General features: G+C 35.1%; 2 protein-coding genes across 3 annotated transcripts; one reads left to right on the forward strand and one right to left on the reverse strand.

The window, feature by feature from the left end:
- The first annotated feature begins 6,259 nt into the window (after positions 1–6,259).
- On the forward strand, positions 6,260–20,983 carry LOC102602013 (phosphatase IMPL1, chloroplastic). Of its 2 annotated transcripts, XR_368518.2 has the most exons (11): positions 6,260–6,675; positions 10,389–10,456; positions 11,073–11,206; positions 13,904–13,992; positions 14,691–14,748; positions 14,836–14,888; positions 15,304–15,402; positions 15,487–15,600; positions 16,354–16,455; positions 16,707–16,873; positions 20,746–20,983. XR_368518.2 is itself a non-coding variant. In XM_006362530.2 (10 exons), exons 1-10 carry the CDS (start codon positions 6,400–6,402, stop codon positions 16,803–16,805), a joined length of 1,092 nt encoding a protein of 363 aa, XP_006362592.1. In that variant the 5' UTR covers positions 6,260–6,399; the 3' UTR covers positions 16,806–17,122. The 2 variants fall into 2 exon arrangements, 1 of the variants encoding a protein (XP_006362592.1); XM_006362530.2 differs by lacking the exon at positions 20,746–20,983 and having other exon boundaries at positions 16,707–17,122.
- Positions 17,437–19,739, reverse strand: LOC102601681 (protein PHLOEM PROTEIN 2-LIKE A1-like). The gene is made up of 3 exons (XM_006362529.2): positions 19,359–19,739; positions 18,609–18,727; positions 17,437–18,039 (listed from the first exon to the last, which is right to left on the reverse strand). The coding sequence occupies exons 1-3, from the start codon at positions 19,653–19,655 to the stop codon at positions 17,667–17,669; spliced, it is 789 nt and encodes a 262-aa protein (XP_006362591.1). The 5' UTR covers positions 19,656–19,739; the 3' UTR covers positions 17,437–17,666.
- Positions 20,984–21,060: the final 77 nt, after the last annotated feature.

Consider the following 21,060-nt stretch of genomic DNA (forward strand, 5'->3'; position numbering starts at 1 on the left):
TCGTTGAGATCACATCACTACTCGTAAGCTTTTGGTGAGTCTATCTTGCTTTTCAGAGGACTCCCATTTTTTATTCCTTTAGTAGTTTGATTAAAGTTATCGTGGGTCTTGTCTCGACACCTATCTTTCAACAGTAGAGGCTTTATAGAAAGGGAATTTTGAGAGTCTTTCAGTATTCAGTTTCAAACATTTTGCTAAACTTTTATCATTTATATCAAATATTTTCAAACAGCTTTAAGATTCCGTCACTTGTTTTAAATGATTTTCTTCAATTTTAAGCTTATGTATGCTTGAGTTAGTCTTCCGCTAAGTAGTAAGCTAGACCAAAAATTTCTTGGGGGTCAACAATGATTTTCGAGTACCGGCCACGTCCAGGATATAGGCTTAGGGAGTGACATACAACCCAAAACGTGGTTATACATACGATCTTTTTTTAACCATAATAGACATACTTATCTAAGTAGGAATACTTTCCCACACTAGTATTATCCACTCAATTGATTAAGTAGGCTATAACATAAGAATGTGGACCTGGATAGAGGTGTTATTCAACAACCACCTAAATACGCCCTCTTTCTCAAGAATACATGATAAACATGCACAATCAATTAAGGGCTCATCAACTAGTAGAGTTAATCACGTTGTTGAACAAGTAGAGAAAAATAATGGCAAACTTACTAAACATAATGTAAGTCATATTTCAAAAGGTTCCATCACACACCCTAGATAGAAATTTAGCTACTCATAATAGTATGAAGAAATTCAATGATAGAACCCATGACAACAGAAATTAAGAAGAAATACGAAAAAATGTGAGGTGAATCTATCTCTTATCTCCAAGAGTGTTCTTGTCTCCAAATATCCGACGTCCCTTTTCAGCAGTCATTTACTAGGGTATTTATAGGACCAGATGTGTAGGAATCAAATAACCTAATCCAAACTCGCTAGGATAATTTTCTTAGCTCATCTGAATTCTCACTTCACGAGGATCACAAGTGAGCTCTAAATTATCTCTTGCTTCTAGGCTCGCTTGGTTGTCTAATGAAGCAAGGATATTGAGTGAATTCGGCCGAGAGCGAGGATATTGAGTGAATTCGGCCTTGCTCCAATCATCATTCCTTTACTTCAAATCCAACCAATATCACCTTTTTTTTGTGTTCATCTGACATACTTCCCACACACATAAAACTCATAATAATCTCAAAATATATGAGATAATGATGTGACAATACAATTATGATCAAGATATATGAGGTGATAATGTACTAGAAATATCCACTTTTAGCTAAATATCAAGCACACATAATAGTGAGGTGAAAATGGTAAGATTGTTGCAAACTCAATTCATTGCTCTATATTGATGTGTATGTCATATTTTCACCATTCACCATAACTTGTATTATCATAATTACCTTTCATGACTAATTTGATTGTCATGAAAGGTAAAAACCTACTCGGGAACATGGAGTTTTAATTAGGATGAGGATGATAATTGATGAGTTTAGTATGTAAACAATAACAAAAAGAAAGAACAAATGTGTTTTTCATATATGAGCAATTATCAAAAGTTTTAAATTAATAGTAAGTTGTGTACTTGTTACGTATCCTTAGACTTCCTCTGGTTCTTGATAGATATCAAAAGATCTCTTTATATAGTTATTGATCCTTTTTTTCCAAATAAAGATAGATCTATTCCTATTTTACTTTACCTTCTTTTGCTCCCTTTTCTATTTACCTTTTCTCTTGTCCACAATTTTCATATTTCTTATGCTTTGTGAGGCATTTATTGTGTTCTCTTTTTGTACATTGCGATTATAGTGGTGACTATATAGTCATTGGATATCGATTTTTTTATTTTTTTTCTATGGACAAGTAAGATATCATCCTAACCAGTTACTTACTTTATTTATCACTTTCTAGTGATAACAATGAGCCCGATTTGGACTTTATGATTCACAGTAATTAGTGAATCTGCTTTGGTCATTATCTCTCTATCTAGTTTTTTTTCACAAAGAATAATATTTTCTTATCCTTTTATTTTCTATCATTCTATTGACGTGAAATTTAATTCCTTATTAGGCAATAGTAAAAACATAAAATAAAATAAAATCAAAACATCAACATAAATAAAAGACAAATGTTTCAACAAACATAAAATGACAACAAAACAAAACATCAAACATAACACGACAACAAAACAAAACAAACCAACAAATATAACACAATAATAAAACAAAACAACAAACTAAAGTTGCTTAAGATCTAAAGCCTGAGCTCTAAGTCAAGCTCCTCCTGATCATCAACATTGGTGTTCTCGACCAATTGATTAGGACGGTTGGCAAACAAGTTTTGATCTTGAATAAGTAGAGGAGCGATACGTGCATATGCAACAACATGAGGCACCTGAAGCACCATGGCTTGTTGTGGTTGATACAAAACCGCCCGTGGGCGTCCAGGCAGTCTTCGAGGCCCGTACACCATTGGATTACGGAGACGGTAAAACCTTCCTTGGCCCCGTAACACTGTTGGTGTTGACTTTCGTGTACCCAATTGTCGATAGAGGTTGGGGAGTCCAGCAGATGGACAAAAAAACTTCTCATGAGGAGCACCTCTTATCCAAGTCCCCTGAGATTTGTGCTTACGTTGGTGCCCAGCGAGCCCTTGGCTCGAAGTGAACACATCGCGACAAGTAGTACACCTGTAACACCAAATTCCTTTAGGATTTGGTATGATGCCTTGGTGAGCTATTCCACTTGTTGGTGGTTGTTGTTGCATTTTTCTTAAAAGGAATTTTTTTGTTTAAGAATTTGAGAAATGATTTAGTGAGGAAATAGAAAAAAATTCCATTGGAATTTATAGGAGCAACATTTATGATAAACTTATTGCAATGCCTGAACAACCAGTTAAATGTATTAATTATAAATGTATTAATTATAGATAATGGGTAATTCTAGATATTTCATATAAAATAACTCAGTTTTGACTTGTTTTTAGATTTTTTAAATCCCAAATGTAACAGTTTTCCCGCTTCCTCTTCTTTTTCTCTCTTTTGCTTATTAGACTCAACCAAAATATCAAAATTTCAAATAAAATTTCTTACTTTTTCGCATTGATTATTGTTTTCTATTTTTGAAAGAAAGATGAGTTTTTTAGAATATGTACATAAGATAATAAATATAACATTATATATCATTTCCCTTCTTTAATAAAGGAAAAAAGCATTTAATTTTACTAACTTTATATTTATTTCTGAAAATCAGCACGAATTCAAACAAAATTCTAGAAAAATCAATGCTAGATAAGAATATGAGCAAATGCACGCAGAAAAAAACTAAAAAGTTTAAATTGAATTTTGTGTCACATTTTTTTATTTGTGAGTAGTTATTCTTAAAAATGAATAAAAAATTGTTATTCGTCTAAAAAATATCATTTATTTCTATTAAGGAATTAGGGGTGTTTACTATTCTTTCAAATTGATTTTCACTAGGGAGAAAACTAAATGAAATCTATTTAAACACACAAACCAAAAAATCAATCAAATCAAACTTTTCCTTATTTGAATTTCTTACTTTTTAATTTTCACTCGAAATATGAATTCATTAATTCAGTCAAACAAAAACTACAGGTAAAATTAATTATAATATAGAAAATTATTTTTCCACGCTTCTACCAAAGCAAAGAAATATTTCTACGATATCAAAGACCCGAATAGTTTTAGTTTTTGTTTGTAAGGGAACATTTAAAAATAATTTATCCTGCATGACATCTGACATGTCAATTTCGTATCCTACGTTGAGTCTTATGTGTATAATGCCACGTAGGACACATGTGTCTACTTGTTCAATCTTATACTAGTTTAAGTGTCTGCTGGTGCACACCCAAAATTGGAGGATATAGATGCCATCTGAAGCAAGTTAAAAAGTATATTTATGTATTATGCCTAATTAATAACAAGTCGTGCACTCATTACACCTCATTAGACATTCTCTAGTTCTTGATAGGTTAAATGATCTTTTCTCCTTTTAAAGAGATCTTTGTTTCAATTTTCTTTTACTTTTTGAGGTATCCAATATCAATTTTATACTTTTTTCTATGGACAAGTACGAGATATTCCTAATCTATTGCTTATTTTATTCATTAATTTTTGGTGATAGCACTGAGTTCGATCCGACCTTTATGATTCACAGTAATTGGTGAATCTACTTTTATCATTATCTCTATGACTAATTTTTGCACGAAGTATAATATATTTTTTACCTTTTTATTTTCTATGCTTCCATTGAAGTTGGATTTATTTTTTTATTTGACTATTGTAAAGATATAAAATGGACTTGGAACATAAACTTCAGCAAAAGACAACTGTTGCAATAAACATAAGCCGACAACAAAACAAAACAATACATTAAAGTTAACTAAGAGCTAAAGCCTAAGTTTTAAGTCAAGCTCCTCCTTATCGACAATACTAATACTCCCAATTGATGAATTGATTGAATTAACAAGGTCAGGGGCCAATGCAATATTTAGATTTGAGTGGATCCCATATGAAATCATTTGATTAAGATAACGGCAAACAAGTCCACCTCCTGAATAAGAAAATTCTATGGAACCGACTTTTCTTTCTTAAAGGAAAACTAACCAAAACATTTTCTCATACTTTATTTATTTTGAATATAAAGGTGGTATGTCCAGCTAACTTCATATATTTCAGTTCCATCCATCTGAGTAATTTTTCAGCAAGATTACTAAGCTCATTTCTGGAAGGCTCAACCCTATGCTACCTCTTATGTTCTCTGAGAAACAAAGTGATTTCTTGAAGGATAAATTTATTACAGAAAATGCCTAGCTAGCTTAGGAGATTGTCCAGAATATCAAAAGTAAGAATTAAGGACATAATTTGGTTTTGAAACTTGATATGGTAAATGTATATGATAGAATGTCTTCACCTTTCCTTATTGTTTTATTTAGAGAATTTAAATTTCCTACTACAGTTACCATCATGATAAAGGGCATTATTTTCAAGGCATAATATATAAATATGTTCTTTAACTTGGCATCTACTCATATTTATGCCCTTCAACTTTGGGTGTACAGAAATAGACACTTAAACTTGTATAAAGTTGAATAAATAGATACATACATCTTACGTGACATCCTACCTGACAATTTGAGTCCTACGTGTATTATGTCATGTAGGATTCATGTGTTTACTTGTTAAACTTGTATAAAGTTGAATAAATAGATACATACATCTTACGTGACATCCTACCTGACAATTTGAGTCCTACGTGTATTATGTCATGTAGGATTCATGTGTTTACTTGTTAAACTTGTATAAAGTTGAACAAACAGACACACGAGTCCTATGTAACATAGTACACATAAGACACCACGTAGGCCATAAATTACCACGTATGATGCTGTGAAGCCCCGCTTAAGATTAGAAGCCACACATCGGCAAAACACAAGAGAAATGTTGGGTATACAAGTAAGTGGACCTTACCAACTAGTGACACGTTTTAAAGTCATGGGGCCTAGGCCCAAAGCGGACAATATCACTAGTCGGTTGAGCCGTTACAAATGGTATCAAAGCCACTCATGTGTCAGCCTTGTCGATGTGAGCCAGAGTTCAACTGAGTTCAGGAAAATCACGATAAGGCAGGTCAAACCTTAGTGTTGAGTCTAGGCAAATCTCATTCGGTGGAGCAAACCTCAGCGTGGACACTGAGTTTATAGAGGGGGTGTATGTGACGCCCCAACTTGAGATTAGAAGTTCCACATCAACAAAAGACAGGAGAGATGTTGGGTATATAAGTAAGCAAGCCTGACCAACTAGTGATGCGTTTTAAAGTCGTGCGGGCCTACGCCCAAAGCGGACATTATCACTTGCGGGTTGGGCCGTTATAGATGCTACGTAGGACGTGTGTATCTATTTGTTCAACTTTATACAAGTTTAAGTATCTACTTGTTCATCCTGAAAGTTGAAGAGCATAAATGTGAAATAAAATCAAGTTAAAGAACATATTTAGTCCGTCATGCGTTCCTCCCACTTGGGGCCCGCTATGCCAAAAGCGAGAGAAACCTCTGCCTTATTATGCATATAATATAAACAAATTCCATATTTTTTTTATATTCCAAATTCGAAGTCCCAAATCTGACACATTTGTTTTGTTCCAACAATTCAAATTCTAATTTACCTATATAAATATTAGTATGATTTATGCCCACGGCCATTGGATTGTTTTTCTCACAACTATAATATAAAAAACAAAGGTGTTATGTGTCAATTTTCATGATAAAGGGACCAAAGTAAAATATCATGGAAGTTCATATTCTTGAAATTAGACCAAAAATCCAAGAAAACTCTTGAGCACAAATCAGCACTACACAGTGTGTGTGAAAATGGGGAGATGTCTTCTTTCATCCACAATTTCTTCTTTGAGAATTTGTCAGTTACCCAGAATTCGTCTTCCTGCATTTCCCAAGAGTTGTAGCACAAACTCACAATATGGGTTTTGTACAAGTTTGTCCACTAGTGGGGGATTTTGTACCAAGGCTGCTTTATCGGAGGTGGGTATCAAGAAAGAGTACTCAAAGATTGCTGCTGATTCAACCGGAAGTATCCCCTCCAGTGAGCTACTCCAAGTGGTTGAAGCTGCAGCCAAGACTGGTGCTCAGGTTTGGCCCCCTTTCTTAATCTGGTTTTATTTCTATGTTCTTGGCAATTTTCTGCTTAAAGATTGAATTTTGAGTTCTTGTTTACAATGGATTATTTTTTGAATTAGGGTACCCTTTGTTCTGTTGAGCTATTAGAGACAGGGAACTGGTTACCTAGAGGATAAGTTGGATTCTTAAGAATATGATGTTAAGCTTCATTGAGGAGTTTGGATGTTGGAGAAAGATAAATACTCCATCCGTTCACTTTTACTTGTCCACTTTGAATTTTGCATGCCTCTTAAGAAACAACGTTTAATAGGATATTAATTAGTCTTGTGTCACAACAACTAGCTTTTATTAAAGGGAGACAGATAATGGATGCTGTCCTCATAGCTAATGAAGTTGTAGATTCCAGGTTGGTCTCAAAAAAACCAGGAATTCTATGCAAATTAGACATTGAGAAAGCATAGGACCATGTCAATTGGGACTTTCTTATGGGTATGCTAGAGAAGATGGGATTTGGTCTCAAATGGAGACAGTGGGTTAAATTTTGCATATCTTCAGCGAACTTCTCAGTATTGGTAAATGGCTCTCCCGCAGGATTTTTTAGGTCACAGAGAGGTCTTAGGCAGGGTGATCCCGATCACCCTGCCTTTTCATACTAGTCATGGAGGGACTCAACAATATGATCAAGAATGCATGCAATGAAGGATGGCTGAGAGGTTTTGAAGTTGCTAGAGCTGGAAGGGAAAGTCTAGAGATCACTCATTTACTATATGCAGATGACACCCTAATTTTTTGTGATGCTGAGAAAGACCACCTTAAAATATTGAGACTGATTCTAGTATTTTGAAGCTATGTCTGGGCTACATGTCAACTGGAGGAAAAGCTTCTTGTATCTAGTAAATGAAGTACCAAACATGGAAATTTTGAAGTCAATATTGGGAGGTGAAGTGGGTGTCCTCCCAACCACATACTTGGGTATGCCTTTTGGGGGAAAAATCCAACTCTATGGAAATCTGGGATAGAGTGATTGAGAAGTGTGAGAAGAGGCTAGCAAGGTGGAAGTCTCAGTACCTTTCACTAGGGGGAAGACTAACTTTGATTAATTTTGTGCTTGATGCACTTCCAACATATATGATGTCATTATTTCCTATCCCACCGGGAATCATCAATAGGTTGGATAGCATCAGGAGAAAATTTTTATGGCAAGGGAACAAGGAAAGGAGAGGATATCACTTAGTGAAATGGAAAACTGTGATCACCGAAAAGAGAGTTGGGGGTCTGGGGATCAAGAACATGAAGAACCAGAGTAAAGCTTTGAGGATGAAGTGGCTTTGGAAGTACTCAAATGATAATCAGAATCTGTGGGGCTCAGTCATAAAGGCTAAATATGAAGAGAGTAATAGTTGGATGACAAAGGAGGTTACCACCCCTTATGGTGTTAGCTTATGGAAATCCATTAGAGAACTTTGGAATGAATTCAAACCTAACACCAAGATCAAAGTGGTAGATGGCATAAAAACTAGGTTTTGGAAGGATGATTGGCATGCAGAAGGAAATATGGAGACTCTCTTCCCTGACATCCACAATTTAGTTCTTCAGCAACAAAGTACTATAGCTGACTTATGGACTCCTCAAGGGTGGAATTTTGTATTTAGAAGACACCTCAATGACTGAGAAATTCCAAGAGTAACAGAATTTTTTAGAAGCATTGATCAATTTAGTGGTCTGGAAATAGGGCGAGACAGATTGCAGTGGTTGGGAAACAGTAAAGGGATTTTTAAAGTAGGTGCAGTGTACAAGAAGTTGAATCATCCAAATCTGCAGCTACTCAAGTGGCCCTGGAAACATATATGGAAAGCCAAGATCCCCTACAAGGTGTCTTGCTTTGTGTGGTTATTGGCTAAAGAAGCAGTATTGACACAGGAGAATTTAATGAAGAGGGGAATTACACAGAAACAGTCAATCATTTGTTTATCCAATGCGAAGTCACTGGCCAGTTGTGGAATTTGTTCCTGAGACGTAAAAGCATCTCCTGGTCCATGCCTGGGAGAATTTCAGAGGCTCTATTTAGCTGGGAAGAAGCAGGGACACAAGCAAAAAACAGAAGTAACTGGAGAATTGTCCCTGCCACTATTTGGTGGACAATATGGAAAGAGAGGAACTTTAGAGTTTTTGAGAATAGGGAGAGTAGTATGCAACAAGTTAAACTGAATTGCATTTCGACTCTGTGTTTTTGGTGTAATCAAATTTACTCTAATGATACCGTCTCTATCATTGATGTCTTAGACTCATTATAGGGATAGGTCGGTATTATTAGAGTTTCCTTATGTAAATACGGGTTTCAGTACATCCTATGTACTGTTCTGCAAAAATAGAAACAATTACCATTTTCAAAAAAAAATAAAAAATAATTTGGGGAATAAATGATTAATGTTGAGGGTAAAACATAATAAAAAAAAAGTTCTTCCGTTGATATGCTAAAAGTGTCAAGTAAAAGTGAAAATGTAATTTTAGTACCGTGGACAAGTAAAAATGAATCGAGGGAATACAACCCATTACTCTGTGGGTGATATTTTCACCATTCCCCACACATTGTATTATCATTACCTTTCACTAATTTGATAGTGAGGAAAGGGAAATACCTGCTTGAGGGGTGGGGGGCTAGGATGGGGTTGATAATTGGTAAGTTTAGTAATCAATGAGCAAAAAAATGTGTAGAAATATATACATAACATAGGTGTTTTTCATATATTAGCAGTTATCAAAGGATCTTATGTACTACATAGTAAGCTTCGTATTCATTATGTATCTTTAGATTTCCTCTAGGTCTTGATAGCTTTCTCGTGAATTTATGATTATTATTTTTTTCTTCAAAAATTTCTGTTCCAATTTTCTCTTATCTTCTTTTTACCCCCTTTTCTATTTACATTTTTTTTTTTTTGATTTGCACCGGGTGTCCGAGTCTCTTTGAGCCCCGACTAATCCCGGGGGTGCACAGGCCCTCGGCAAGGAGTTTCCCGCAAGTGCACCACGGTTAATTCAGGTTTTACCCAGTCCGATGGCCCTCAGAAATTGTTTGCACCCAGTGGGTTTCGAACTTGAGACCTTGAAAGGGAGCAAACCCCAAGGCTCAAGTCAATTGCCAGCATTTTTTTCTTAGACATAACTATTATGATCTTTACTTTTGAGTATACACAAATAGACAATTAAAATTTGTATAAAATTGAACATAGACATATCTGTCATTTATGACTTCCTACATGACAATTTTGCATCCTACGTGTATTATGTCATGTAGGACACATGTATTACTTGTTCAATTTTATACAAATTTAAGTATCTACTTGTGCACACCCAAAATCGAAGGACATAGATGTCAGTTAAAGCCAAGTTAAAAGGCATATGATTAAAAAATAGTGTAAAAATATTAAGTAAAGTTGATATAACTCTAAGGCATAATACATCTATTTACATTTTATTTTGGCCTCAATCATCATATTCCTTGTGTTTTCTGAGGTATCCTCTATCTTCTCTTCTCGTACATTGAGATTTTAGTGCTGACTATGGTCATGGAATATCGATGTCTTACTTTTCTTTCTATGGACAAATTAGGGATCATCAATTTCCTTTTTCATTACTTCTATATCCCATCTGCATCTAGAATTTAAATAATCTCTCTGGCTCCCAATCTATTACTTTGTTTCTCATTTTTCTCATTTTCATTTTAGGTTGTAATGGATGCTGTGAATAAGCCCCGAAATGTTACCTATAAAGGGCTCACTGACCTAGTGACCGAGTAAGACTTTGTATTACTTCCCTTTGGTGGTGGTTATTTTTTTGTATCAGAATTGACATAGTGCTTCTGTTTCTTTTCTTCTACGCTGATGATCAGTGACATATTGTTCCTAATAGATTTTTCATTCTTGTTGCAGTATTGTTTCTCAATTTCTGGTGATGACACTGAGCACTGTATTGTTCACTGTAATTAGTGAATCTACTTCTATCACTATCACTATGTCTAGTTTTGTAGCAAAGAATATTTCTTTCCTTTTTATTTTCTATGCTTTCATTGAAACGATTCAATTCTTTATCAGACTGTAGTAAATATTCTTTGACTTTCTTCCACATTATGTGATCATTGGTTACTGCTCCGTGATACTTCTTTTTCTTGCTGGAGGAACATATCCCCATTCTCTTAAGACCATTGCTTGAATTTAACACAAGTTAAAGAATGCCTTGTTAGCGAGTATGTACGGTCTTACTTTATCTGTTGACCTTATGCTTAACAATTTGGTGATTTATGTGAGCTACCTTTTAGTTGCTCCTTAGGTTATGATATTCATTTTATTTCTTTATGTGGAGACTTTCATCATGCTGTCACAGTAACATGTGTTGGCTTAAACTTATTGCAGCACAGATAAAAATAGTGAAGTTGCTATCCTTGAAGTCGTGAGGAAGAATTTTCCAGATCATCTAATTCTCGGGGAGGAAGGAGGAATTATTGGGGACTCGTCATCTGATTATCTTTGGTGCATTGATCCTTTAGGTTTGTTCTACAGATCTCTAACTTCATGGCAATGAAAGTAGCCACACATATTAGCTAGACACTCTATTGAGGTTAGAGAACTTATGTAGGTCCTCAAAAGTAGAAATGAATTGTCAAAGTTCCAAGTGGTTTTAACTTGTAATGGTCAGGTTATTTTAATTTGAAGGGGTCACATTTAACTAGTTCCGGTTTAACAAATATACAACTTTAACCTAAATACTAGCAGATTTTACGCACGCTAAGGCATGTAATTGCACAAGCAATATATGGATGAATATTGAGCATCGTCCTAACTTCATAGTCGAAAATGGGTGGAAGTATCGAACAATGAAGTAAAGTAACTAAGTATTGAAAAAAGGAAAGAATATAACTAACACTAACTAGCTAAGAGAAAATCTTGTGGTAGCAACTAACAAGCCTAGTGTTTCTGACTTCACTTAATTATTTCATTTGGACCTTTATCATCCTCTTGATCTTACTGATAATGTGAGCTAAGTCGGAGTTCATACTTATTCAGGGTACATTCCTATGTCAAGTGAAGCTAACCTTCTTAACTAATAACCTATTTTTGATGGTTGTTAAGACAAGGAGGATGCAATGAGTTTAGCTCTATTTTCCATGCCTCTGGTTTGAAGTAGAAGCCTATTCTACAATCAAATCATACCATTATCATCTATTTGATTAGTATGGATCTCAATCTTTTCAATCCTGATTCTAAATGAAGAATCTCTCCTGAGTTACCTTAAAATCTAGAGAAGGATCTAGTTGGTGGTCAATCAATGAAAAGCATTAAATACAATATTGAACAAACAACGTACTTGTTAGTAATAAAGACCAGGAAAAATAGTAATTAGTTCAAGCTTCATGATAATCCTAAATTGGAAATTAACAAAATGAAAGAAAGAAACTCTATTTGGTGTCCTAGTCTCTTCAAAAGCTCCTTGTCTTGTGTCTTATTTGGCCTTGAAAAACTGATTTTTGTTCCTTATTATGGTCTTGGAAGTTCCCTTTCTTTTCCCTTTTTTTTTTCTTCCTAAAAATCTTGAATTCATTCATAACCTTACGAAGTAAAACTGGTTCATGCTAAGAGTTGAGAGCATCATAGACACCCAAGGAGGTGGTGTAGTAGTTGAAGAGTTGGAATAGTAATTCTTTTGAAACGGGTAACTTGTATTCCTCAGAATTAAGGGCTATGCTGGCCACCTCCAAAAAGTATGAACAGAGAAGAGAGAAAAAAAGAAGAAAATAGAAACAGAAATACTTACAAAGAACCTACGAAATCCACTAATTGGATTTCCTCTTCTATATTTTGTTCTTTACACCAAAAACCTAAGGAAGTATGGAATAATAATCTTAGAACCAGTTTCTCAGTAAGGGATGACATTGAGTAAATTATTCCCTTATACTGAAGACTTGTTGGGGAGATTTGCTTGAAACCTGTATTGTTAGGAGGTAGTTAGTGGATTACGCGAGACGCAAGCTGACCCGAACACCACAGTTCCCAAAATAAAAAAGAGAAGAATTGAGAACTTCGTGGAGAATCTCCTAAACAACATATTTTCAAAGTGAAATTTAGAAGTAGAAGGAAGAAATTTTGCTTGTGCTTTATCTTACCTATAAAACTGAATTCCGGTGTCTCTTTTTTGTCTTGCAAGTCCCCTCTTTATATGCAAACCGGAAATCCTAAGCCAAGAAGGAAACACTGAAAATCTTGGACTCCCTGCATATATTTCCTGCAGCAGCGAGTGAAGCTTGATATAGCTGTGCGATTGCACAAGCGCATGAACAGCCAAGTAGCTGCATTGCACAGCCATGCAGTCGCATAAGCACGCGGAGTGGCTAGTGCAACCAAGCTAAACTTGCACAACTTTAGTAAAATGGTCATTACTTTGTTCAGGGAAGTCAAAATAATGAGCAATTTGAAGCATTTGCGACTAGACATCAAGGTTGCAATTTTACGAATATCATGGCTTAACTTGAGATCTAGAATAATCCAGATTACTTTTTGAAGTTTTGTCAAAATCTGACACGTTCATTTCACATTTTGGGTCTATACAGTTCTTTCCCTAGTATGCAAAAATATTTCATATCAAGTGAGATATCCACAGTATGCTTCAAAAACTTTCCAAATCTTTTGCTAAAAATACTTATTACTCTCTCTGTCCCAATTGATATGAGACACTTCCCTTTTTAGTCAGTCCCCAAAAGAATAACACATTTCATTATTTGGCAAATATTTAGTGACACGATCAACATTTTACCCATGTTGGGTCCCATTTATTTGTCAAAAAGTCCTTAAAGGTGTACTTTTCTATTTAAAAGTAATTTATTTTAAGGGTAGTTTTGAAACATTGCAAAGTCTCCCATATATTTTGAACATGTGCCCAATCAAACTACATCGCATAAATTGGGACGGAGAGAGTAATTCTTTTAATTCTTGTTTGTTATTGTTCAACAGAACCAACAACATACCCAGGGTAATCCCATAGGTGGGGTCTGAGAATGGTAGGATGTATGTAGACCTTACCCCTAAGAGTACTTAATTTTATCTTGATAAATTCATCTTATTACTTATAAATATATATCTTGCATGTCTGAGTTCAATAAAATGTTCTTTCACTAGAAATAAGCACCACATATTATCTTAAAGACAACTCAACCAAGGAATGAATGTTAATTGGTAACTTTGTATTGCAGATGGAACAACAAACTTTGCGCATGGCTATCCCAGCTTTGCAGTCTCTGTGGGTGTTCTTTTTAGAGGGAAGCCAGCTGCAGCTGCTGTGGTATATGCTGGGATAGTTTCCGATGTGCCTTTTAGATTTCTTACCATGGCTCAGTGGAAGAGCACTGTCTCTTATACAGCGAGCTTGGTCTCTGATAATTTTATGATAGCTGATTCCAACTTAATGTGCAAGAAGAGAACCAAAAGCTTGAACCATCACTAGCAACTTAAATCATGTAGTGCTAGAGATTGATTATTGATATGTTATATACTGTATTGGACAAATTATATTATTAAAACTATGAACATAAATGAGAATTCTTATACTCTTAAGGGACCTGAACTGAGAGATAAAAAAGAGGAAGGAATTTTCAGCAAACCTTACAAATGTTATATAGTTGAAAAGTGACTAGCTTTAACATTGCTATAAGATTTTATTTCTGAGGCTATCCATAATTTATGTAGGATGTGTTAGTTGAACTATAATAGATGCCGCCGAATTCAACCCTGGCAACTCTGCATTTCTTAATTCACTGAAGATTTGAATTAGCTGACCAACCAAAATTATGTGACGTTTATCTAATAGTAACTTTTATGTAGTATACAGACTCTCAGAGGAAGACTGAGAGAATGAAATTGGAAACCATAAAGCGGGAAGACTATCAATGACACCAAATCTCTTGTTCTGATATCTGGTCAGATATGACATCTGAATTCCATGTCCTGAACATAATATTGTTAAGGTCTTTTTCTGTACAGGTTGAGTTTGTTGGTGGCCCTATGTGTTGGAATACTCGAATATTTTCTGCAGCTGCAGGTAAAGAAGTTTATCTATAACAAGTCATTTATTCAATTGCAAACTCCAAAGATCTACTAATGACGTTATGCAATTTTCTTCTCCTAGGCAAAGGAGCCTTTGCTAATGGTGAAAAGATTCATGTCAGTCGAACTGACAAGGTGAGAATTTATACATGCAAATGAGTAAAACTAGCTTAATTCCCATTTTCCACAGACCCATGACTAGGAGTGAGAGTTTGATGATAACTTTCAGTACATCTGATAAACATAGTTCTAGCTTGTCCTATTGCATTAGAGAGTCAGGTAAGTGTGGGCCTCTACCTGTTCTGTGTGACCTGTTATGCGTCTATACCCATTTACATGCATGTGTATTTATTACTATTTGAAAGTTGTGCTAGTTTTGCACCTTGTTTTTGGGCAAAGACATTATACATGGCTTGGCTTTCAAGTTTTAAATTGACAATAGTGTTACACATAAAGCTCACTAAATGAAAGGTACACTTACTGTCAATCTTCTTTCACCAATTCTTTTGACTTATTCGTTACTGTTCTTTATTGTTTGGTGTTTGTTTAGGTGGAACAATCTCTTCTAGTGACTGGATTTGGATATGAGCATGATGATCCATGGGCAACCAATATGGAATTGTTCAAAGAATTTACTGATGTCAGCAGGGTAGCAACTTTATCCCTTATCTTTATCTGAAATTTTGCACATTCCCCACCAAAAAAAAAATTCTTCCTGCCATGTTCTGCATAGGGTGTGAGAAGGCTTGGTGCTGCTGCAGTGGATATGTGTCATGTTGCTTTGGGGATTGCTGAAGCATATTGGGAATATCGTCTAAAGCCATGGGACATGGCTGCAGGAGTTCTGGTATTCTTGCTTTCATTATTATCGATATTTCCAGACACTCTTCTTCTCATGTTTGAAGAAAATTCTAGAGAGCTGAGTAGGCAGAATTTGATGCATAATAGGTCCAATCAACAAATTGTAGTTTCAATATAATATTTTGTTTTCCTCTCCTTACTATTAAATAGGAAAAACGGTTAAAATGTATTCTTTGCCACAAGTTTTCTTTTCTTTTTCTTTATAGATTTGTGAAAAGTGATTTAGTCGGTGAAAGAAAGCAACATATTATGTACTTATCCAAAAAGGAAAAACAATCAGCACTTACCATTGTGTATGTGTGTGTGTTATTTTATGTGGATAAGTAGAACTAACCATTGTGCAATAAACAAGTAATGCAGCGGGGCCAAGTGTGCAGGAGGAGTTAAGGTCCTATAACAGGAACGCCTTTGTTAGAATGAAACCTAAGTAGCAGTATATAAACTTATCTCATTTCTAAGTTCCGTATGATCCTATTTGATGCAAATTTTTCAAGATCAGTGAGTTGGTTTTTGAATCGAAGAAGTGAATGGTTCTCATCTTTTTAACTTGAAGTATCAGATGTTGGTAACGTTGTAGTAATGAAATACCTCCAGGATATCCACTCATGAAAGTGAGTTTGGCTCAAATGTTGTCCTTCTCAAGTTTCTCTTAAGGGGGTTACTTCTAGTTTACGAACTAATGACAAGTTATTCAAGTGATCAAATCTATATTTAACACTGTGGTGTATGTTTCATGCAGATAGTTGAAGAGGCTGGAGGGACAGTTTCGTGTATGGATGGAGGAAGTTTTTCAGTATTTGATAGATCTGTCTTGGTATCCAATGGTTTGCTCCATGCAAAGGTCAGCATTTACCTATGTTGAACTGAAATTAACTTGCCAGCTGTTTTTAATCTGCATATGGTTGCAGACTTGCAGTTGATTTAACACATAGTACGTCAAATCTACTGGATCAATTTTGTTTTTAATATTTATGATAAGTATCTAGAAGACGGAGTATTCTTATTCCTTTAAATTCTGGTTAAAATTTAGAGCATGCAACTTTCTAATGGAAATGTGTTGCTACTCATTGTCGTTTCCATTAACATGCGCAGCTCCTTGAGAAAATTGGTCCAGCAACGGAAAATTTGAAGAGCAAAGGGATTGATTTCTCAGTGTGGTTCAAGCCAGAAAATTACCATACAGAAGTTTGATATGTCCCTGCGTTTTGTTCTTTAGATGTGCTGCTTGAAAGAATCTTCTACAATCAGATTTTGATTAGGTCGGTATTTGCATTTGTATTTTCTATTTTACATATCATTGTATGGAACTGATCAAATATTCGTCGGTATCAGGTAAATATTAATATAACATGTCTTTTAGGTAAAAGGATATTGGCAGCGGAAATAAATTGTATTAAATTCTTACTGGAAACAACATTGAGTAGAAAGACATTTCCATTAGTAGAACTGACTTTATGACATCTGGTCAATCAAATTATACGATTTTATCTATTAACATTATGTTATGATTCCCATTTTTTTCCATGTTATTGTACAAGTGTACAACCGGCAAACAAATCCATTAAATGTTCGTCTGTAACTGAGTAAGTGCAATACTGGGCCTTAAAATGTATTCCCAGATTGTACAAATTTTAGTTCTTCTGGCAAATGCTCTGAACCTGAATTTGATGTTTTAATCGAGAGTTTTACTTTTTTATTCTGGAGGTTTACAGACCCATAGGTTTCTATCTCTGCTAGTGGGGAAGAAGTTATATTTTTGATCTATTTGCTTTATTAGTTTAACACATGGTATGCAAGATTTTCCTAGATAGGTCAACTCTTGTCTATACACATTTATCACTTGATACTATTGAGTTCTGGGCTTAACGCCAAATGTCTGAGGGTTCGAACATATCTGCATAGCACATGCATCTTAATTTACATATACAAAAGAAAGAACACAATCTCATGCTTTTTGCTGCTAGTTCAGTGCTCATCATTGTAAACATTAGGGTGAAAAAGCTAAAATGAAACTGCAGTTGCATGCTAAATTCGTATCATATGCCATAGAACTCAGGCTTTTGGACGGAGGACAGCACCTTTAATGACAAGCCCCTTCTTCCAGTTCCCACCTTCATATTCATATAGAGAGAACTCTATTTCTCCATTCTTTTGATCTGCTGATGTCATGAACTCCCCTGCTGGGATTTCTATCCATTTTTCTCGTGGTTTTTCCACCATATTCTCGGTATGTCCTTGTCTGCTACCATCTGGGAGTATGAGTCGAAGATTCACTGGATTTTCCCATCCATAAGCAGGATCCTTCAACATGACAATAAACACAACCTCATAAATGAGCCCTGGTGATAGCATAGTTGTATTGAATCTTCCATGGATTTCTAGCCAGCAAACATCTAGTAGTTCTGCTGCTGGAAGGAGGACATCACTGCATAAACAATAAAAAGTGTCATTTCAGGCCTTTTTACTTTGTTAGTCTTCAACTTCAAAAACCTTTTAGTATGCAGTACATGTTGGTTTAGAATAGCTTCTAATAGGAAATGTGAAAGTTTTAGTTAGTTTTAACTCCTGAATGCTGGTTATCATTTCATGGCCTGACAGCTAACACATGTTTACTAATTTTTAATCTCTTTTAGCACATTACTTCCCCTGTTCTGCTTTAGATGTCACTCCTATTTTAGGTTTATTCCAAAAAAAAAAAAAGAATGACTTTTTCTATATTCAATTTTTTTAACTTTAAACTTCTCATTTTATTCTTATAGCCACAGTATCATGTAATGCTTATGACCACAAGTTCTAAGGATATTTTTGGTATGTGCCAAAAGTCTTTCTTTCTAAAACTCCATAACCTATCAAATACCACCATATGAAGTGAAACGGAGGGATTATTATTTTTCTATTCCAGCCCTATGTGTGATAAAGATGCTTTGGATCTACACTGAAGTTCAACTTGAATGAGTATGGTTTTCTTTGTCAAATGAAACGTTTTCATATTACCTTGACTCTTGTACCAAGGGCCAGTGCCAGAAACGGTTGTTTTCTGCCCAAGTGATTAAGAGATCTCTTGCATACAGCATGAAGCAGTTGCCATTTGACTTCTTATCGACCCAGTATTTCTGCATGAAGTGCAAATTAAGTATAGCCATAGCAGTAGATAAGGCTACAGAATAAAACTGTAATTTCAAGTGATTGGGCTTAATTGACTAGTTGAACTTGCACATCAGAATTGGTCCAACAAGTCACAAGAGGACATGCTTCTCTTGGGGTTAAGTTGAAGGCAGAATTCTAAGCTTTAACAAAATATACACAAAGAACTCGACATGAACTCATAAAGTAGATATAAGCTTCCAAATAGCATGTAGGGACTGTAGAACCTGTATATACAAACAACAACATACTCAATGTAATCACACACTGAAACCTGTATATCAACATCAAAAATAACAAACTTCTCAAGGATGAACACTAGCAATATATCTATTACTCTGGACGAATTTAGGTGCCTCATTTGGTTTGGACATGACTTTTAAGGTAAAAGTTGGAGTCTTGTTAATCTTTTATATGAAAGAAGGTTCAGAAATGGAGATAAAGTTGACTTCTTGAAGAACATGAATGTTGTTAAGTGAGAGAGTAGGTTAAAAAATCTTTTTGAAAATTGGATAATAAAGAAGTTTTGATAAAGGAAAAATTTCCTTTTCAGAAGGGTGGCCAGTGTTTCAAATTGAGCCTTAGACAAATTTTTCTTACCTTGCGCTTTTGGTTCAGATATACTCCAGTATATAGCTGGTCATATAGTTTGTTCATGGAGGATCTGTCAACTGAAGAATCTGCCTCTTTTAGGATTTCTTCATAATTATGTGGAAATCTGAGTACTCTAGCGGCTTCCATTGTCTTGTTAGTCTCAGTACTCTTGCTGCTCTGTGGCATAATCTTTCTTGGTTCTTCATTGAGTACGGCAGCATCACTATGGTGGCCTTGAGGAGAAGTATTGCTTAGTTCTTGATTTTGTTTTAAATCCTGATCTTGTGACAATCCTGACCCCATTTCTCTGAAGAAGAACTCTTTGTGGATGTTGGTGTATGTATTCTGGGAGGCCTAGTCAGTAGTCATTCTCATGAATAAAGGGAGTTTTTATTTTGAAACTCTCTTAGTTGAGCATCTTTTGATTTTATCTTTCCCGAGTGGAGTCAGAATCTACTTTAAGAATTTATTCCTGCCGTCCACTTTGCACTGTCTATGAACAGATTCATGCCAGCATGGATAGGCCTTAAAAAGGTTATTCCTTTACAATAAGTTATGACATTGTAGATATCCAATATCTATGCTGGTGGGAGGTAGAAGGTACCCCATGGAATTAGTCGAGTTGAACCCAGCTGGTCCATACATCATGGTCATCAAAAAAAAAGTAATATGACTCTAGATTTTTCCTTTTCGGTGATAAATTCACTGATGTTACTGGATTTGGAGAATGTCTAAACTTTGAAAATTGCATTACTCTAGCTATTTGGCTACACCTCATTGGAAAAACACCCTCCTATCTGAAAAATAGCTTGTACTTAGCACCTTCAAAAAATTCCAAACTCCTGCAATACCTTATTAGACCTCCTGCACTTTCTGTTCCTGATTATACTTGGTCATTTCACCCCTAGTCACTTGCTGCCTTCTTTTCATAATATCAATTTATATAGAGTTTTAACTTCTATATAGTGGTACTGTGGTAGTGTAAAAGAATTTTTGCATTACCGGGTCAAGTACAAGATAACTACATGTCTGCCCATAATAAGTGGAATTATTATCTTGAAAAATAAGGTGGACAACATGCTAGAACATGTTAAATTGCAAGGTTTCAAAATATTGTTACTTTGATATAACAATTGTGTGCCTTCTTTCAGATGGTTGGTTTTTGTTTATTCGTGGCCGTATGTTGAACATATTGCAGCTAGAATTGTGTATTGCTTGCCATTTGATCTTCTTCTGATATGTAGTTAAAATTAAAAAATCTAGCTTTATAGCATTAATTCTAGGACATAGACCTGAGAGATAAGATTCATGTTTATTGATCTAATAATAGTGCTTTTTATTTTACTTATTAATTGCACTGTTGGTTATCACTTTGTATGGTCAATACTTTCAGAATCAGATGCTTGTCCTGAGATCCTGATAGAAGAAGTCTTATCATACGGCAAGCTGCTGCTGCTGAGGAATATGGTGATTTTATTTAGTTATGTCCAGATCAGTCCTTATCAAATATATATATATTCTCCCATTTGCTATTCATATTTCCATATTCCTTCTCATCTTACAGATTTCCTTGAGATCATAGCATCATAACCAATGCATGTGTTTTTCATACTAAGTTAAATATTATTTCATATTAAGCTTCTAGCAGGAATGCATAATTATGTGCTCATCGCACAAAGATCTTTGGACAATTCAACAGAACTATCTT

Source organism: Solanum tuberosum, unplaced genomic scaffold, assembly GCF_000226075.1.
Source record: "Solanum tuberosum cultivar DM 1-3 516 R44 unplaced genomic scaffold, SolTub_3.0 scf00406, whole genome shotgun sequence".
In the NCBI taxonomy this organism is placed as follows: domain Eukaryota; kingdom Viridiplantae; phylum Streptophyta; class Magnoliopsida; order Solanales; family Solanaceae; genus Solanum; species Solanum tuberosum.

Coding starts and splice junctions, on each gene's coding strand:
- LOC102602013 (XM_006362530.2), top strand. CDS start 6,400: ATGGGGAGATGTCTTCTTTCATCCACAATTTCTTCTTTGAGAATTTGT. Junction 6,676..10,388: donor CAGCCAAGACTGGTGCTCAG/GTTTGGCCCCCT, acceptor TTTTCATTTTAG/GTTGTAATGGATGCTGTGAA. Junction 16,456..16,706: donor ATGGTTTGCTCCATGCAAAG/GTCAGCATTTAC, acceptor TAACATGCGCAG/CTCCTTGAGAAAATTGGTCC.
- LOC102601681 (XM_006362529.2), bottom strand. CDS start 19,655: ATGGGGTCAGGATTGTCACAAGATCAGGATTTAAAACAAAATCAAGAA. Junction 18,728..19,358: donor ATCTGAACCAAAAGCGCAAG/GTAAGAAAAATT, acceptor CACTTCATGCAG/AAATACTGGGTCGATAAGAA. Junction 18,040..18,608: donor CCCTTGGTACAAGAGTCAAG/GTAATATGAAAA, acceptor TTGTTTATGCAG/TGATGTCCTCCTTCCAGCAG.